General features: G+C 39.3%; 1 protein-coding gene across 3 annotated transcripts in view; it reads right to left on the bottom strand.

Moving 5' to 3' along the window:
• Positions 1 to 3,976, bottom strand: part of ASTN2 (astrotactin 2) — an 893,996-nt gene that overhangs the window by 156,102 nt on the left and 733,918 nt on the right. For all 3 annotated transcript variants that reach the window (XM_012664418.1, XM_012664417.1, XM_012664419.1), the window contains one exon: positions 3,412 to 3,560. In XM_012664418.1, coding sequence (XP_012519872.1) covers positions 3,412 to 3,560 — 149 coding nt within the window. The remainder of the gene's footprint in view (positions 1 to 3,411; positions 3,561 to 3,976) is intronic.

Raw genomic sequence — 3,976 nt, 5'->3', positions numbered from 1 at the left:
ACCGAAGTCCGTGTTTCAAATATGTCCATCCTTCGGGTAGTGCGCATTGCACTCCTTGTGTATAGAAATATTACGAATTTTAACCAAACTGATTCTTTGAGAAAGTAAATAATTTCAGAAAACTGAAAACAAGGAAATATTTCACAATTCATCTTGTGAGACCAGAATGATCCTGACAGCAAAACAAACAAAAGCATTACAAGAAAACTGCAGATCAAAATCCCTCATTAACACAGATACAAAAATCCTGAACAAAATTTAAACACATAAAATCCAAGAATATATAAAAAAAGGCAATGCATCATGACTATGTGGGATTTATCCCAGGAATGCAAGTTGTTTTATAATTTGAAAATTCGTCAATGTAATTTCCCCTATTAACAAACTTAAGACTGATAAACTACACAATCATTTCAATAAACACAGAAAATTCAACATCCATTCCTAATTAAAACAAAACAAAGACCTCTCACCAAACTCTGAATAGAAGATATCGTCTGCAACCTAACAAAGGATACCTACAAAAAAAAAAAAAATACAGGAGCATCATACTTAATGGTGAAAGACTAAATGCTTTTGGCCTAAGATTAGAATATAAGGCAAAAATATCTGCTCTTACCATTGGAAGTCCTACCCAGAGCAATTAGGCAAGAAAAATAAACACATAAAAGTCATCCAAATTGGAAAGAGAGACGTATAATTGTCTCTGTTCGCAGATGACACTATCATGCGCATGGAAAACACACACACACTACATTTTCTTAATACACTCACGAATTGATGGGCACTTATGTTGATTCCACATCTTTGTGATTGTGAATTGTGCTGCAATAAGCATTTGAGTGCAGTTGTCTTTTTGATAAAATGACTTCTTTTCTTTTGGGTAGATACCCAGTAGTGGGATTGTTCTTAAGCAAAAAGAACAAATCTGGAGGCATCACATTACCAGACATCAAATTACGTTACAAGGCTGTTGTAACCCAAACAGAATGGTACTGGTATAAAAGTACATAGACCAATGGAACAGAATGGAGAACCCAGATATAAAACCATGCTACCTACAACCAACTGATCTTCGACAAAGCAGCCAACAGCATACACTGGGCAAAGGAAGCCCTATTCAATAAATGGTGCTGGGAAAACTGGATAGCCATATGCAGAAGAATGAAACAGGATCCCTATCTCTTACCATATACAAAAATTAATTCAAGATGGATAAAAGACTTAAATGTAAGGCATGAAGCCATAACAAATCTAGAAGAAAATGTAGGGAAAACTCTTTTAGACATTGGCCTAGACAAAGAATTGATGACTAAGACCCCAAAGGCAAATACAGCAACAACAAAAATATTAAATAGGGCTAGGTGATCTCTTAAGATCTTTCTAACCCTAAAACTGTACACTGATATTATAAGAGATACTTCAAGGCAATGAATGGAGTATCCCAAAGAAACGATAGAAAAAATGAGTGCCCTATATTTAGAAGAGAGGGAGACGACTTTGTGCTGACAAGGTCAAGAAAACTTCGTGGACAAAGCAACACTTGAGCTTTGACGTAGATGCTGCATCGTCTATAAGGACAAGCCCTGTGCTGGGAATCAGACAGACCTGGTTATGAGGCCCGGCTCTGCCATGTACGCCTGTGGGACTTCCAGAAAGTCCCATACCTCTCAGGGGATTTACTCACTTTGTCTGTAAAACAAGGTTGATAATCTTTCTTACCTTACACAGTTTGTTTTTTTTTTTTTTTAAATTCTGAGAAGAATGGCATGCTATAGAGATGTGAAGCATTATTGTTGAAGTGTAAACCCACCATTGGAGGACTTTGGTTTTCCTTGGTGATCTGTGTGGTCTGCAAACTCTGCTATTTAAAATAGCACCCCACAAGGACAAAGACATCCAAAAGAATACACACTCACCCATTCACAGATAGAAGAAAATCTCACCCACATAAAAATAAAGTGTAACCAAACATAAATACACATACACTTAAACTTGCACCCACACATTCAGACACACAGTCCTACACATATATGCATCACACGCAAAGTCAAAAGATTGAAAGAATTCACAAAGTTCAAGAGATGAGGCAAAGCTCGCTGCCCAGTTACTGTGCTATGACTAGCCCCTCTGAGAAAGTGATGCCCACTCCAGCTGGCCCTATCCCCTTTAGCCAACAGCATCAAATGAGCCACATGGATGCCAGAACACCAAGTATTAGCCAACTGGGCTTCTCATTTCGTCCAGGATCTGGGCCTTTCTGTGTCTGAGCTATTTCATATTCATAGCCTCATTTTACTGCTTTTCTTCCCAATTTCAGAGGAAGCAAAGTAAAAATAGCCCAGAGAGGCGAGTGAGAAATGGAGGAGAAAGATAGGGTAAAGAGAGGGAGACAGAAAAAGAAAAGGAAACAATCAAGGTCCTTCCATTCATTCATTCCTTATTCATTCATTCAAAAAATATATGAATGAATGTAGGTATTGGGAATTCAGCTATGATTAAGACACAAAAGTCATCTTTCCTCCTTGAGTTTATAATGGGCAAATAACCAAATAAGTATTATTATACTTCTTTAATTTTTTCAATAATCTAGTCTTGTTTCAGGACTAAAATTGTGAATTTGAAGGCTATCACTAGCTGGATAATCTTGGAATGGTCTCAATGCCCTTTCTGTGAAATGGGTACAATGAACAACAACCCTCCTAAAGTTGTGAGGATTCGAAAAGATGCTGAACAAAGTACTTAGCTCAGTGCCTTACACAGAAAGTAGATGCACAATTAGTATTTTCTGGCTGAAAAAAACATAATTACTGAATGGAAGTCTCAACAGAGAGCAAAGAATGTAAGCCCCCAGGCCAGATCACAGGTGAATGCTTAGCTTCTTGGCAGTGTAAGAGATTTAGAAGAACTCAGAGATAACATTCTGAATTACACCCAAAGGTTGTAAGCCACCTTTCTCAAATGTTCCAGTGTCCTCAAATCATTTCCCATTCTCCCTTTCCCTGCGTCAGTTAATGAAAAGTATCTCAGTGCCTTCTCACTAGGAAGGCAATAGTTTGAACTTCCTCATCTCAGTCCCAGAGACAATACAGTTATGAACCAAGGCCTCTAAACATGAGACCTGCAGGCCTTCCCAAATAGAGAAAGGTCAAATCTTCTTCAGAATCAAGTAACCTTATGATGTATGATTTTGAAGGTCCGATTCAGATAATCAGAAACTACAACTTGCTATCTTTCCTTGCTCAAAATCAAACAAAAAAGCGCATAAGGATGAGCACCAAAAATCACTAAACAATGAAACCTCCCATGTCTTCCCAAGCCAGATGACACCAAGTCTCCAAAGACATTAGAAAATCCCAGTTTCCCTCCTGTGTTATACTATATCAGGAAAATGGGAAGTCATGTACCTACCTGTGTACAGGTCAGTGTCTGTGTATTCATCCACTTTTTTATGCTGCAGAATATAGTCAGAGACCTTGGTCCCAATAGCTGGCTGAACATCTACCCACTCCAAGGAGACCACGGTACTGGATGGTTCCACTGTTGGGGACAGCCGCAGTCTACAAGAGGGTGAAAGGGAAAATTGCTTGTTTGCCAGCCAGCACTAGCTGGGGCCCAAAAGAGTCTGTATGTGTCCAAGATGAAGCATAGGTTTTAGCCTGGGTTCAAATCCTGATTCCACCCACCACCAACCTACAGGGCCTTAAGTAAGTTATTTGGCCTCTCACAGCCTCAGTTCCCTCATCCATAAAATGGGGATACAGGCTGGGCACGGTGGCTCACACCTGTAATCCTAGCATTCTGGGAGGCAGAGGCAGGCAGATCCTTTGAGCTCAGGAGTTCGAGACCAGCCTGAGCTAGAGTGAGACCCCATCTCTATTAAAAAAATAGAAAGAAATTAGCTGGACAACTAAAAATATATGTATATACATAAAATTAGACGGGCATGGTGGCACATGCCTGTAGTCCCAGCTAC

This window comes from Propithecus coquereli, unplaced genomic scaffold (assembly GCF_000956105.1).
Source record: "Propithecus coquereli isolate 6110/MARCELLA unplaced genomic scaffold, Pcoq_1.0 Scaffold89, whole genome shotgun sequence".
NCBI classification, from domain to species: Eukaryota; Metazoa; Chordata; class Mammalia; order Primates; family Indriidae; genus Propithecus; species Propithecus coquereli.
Note: the sequence above shows the minus strand (reverse complement) of the source record. Positions and strands in the feature narration are given on the sequence as shown.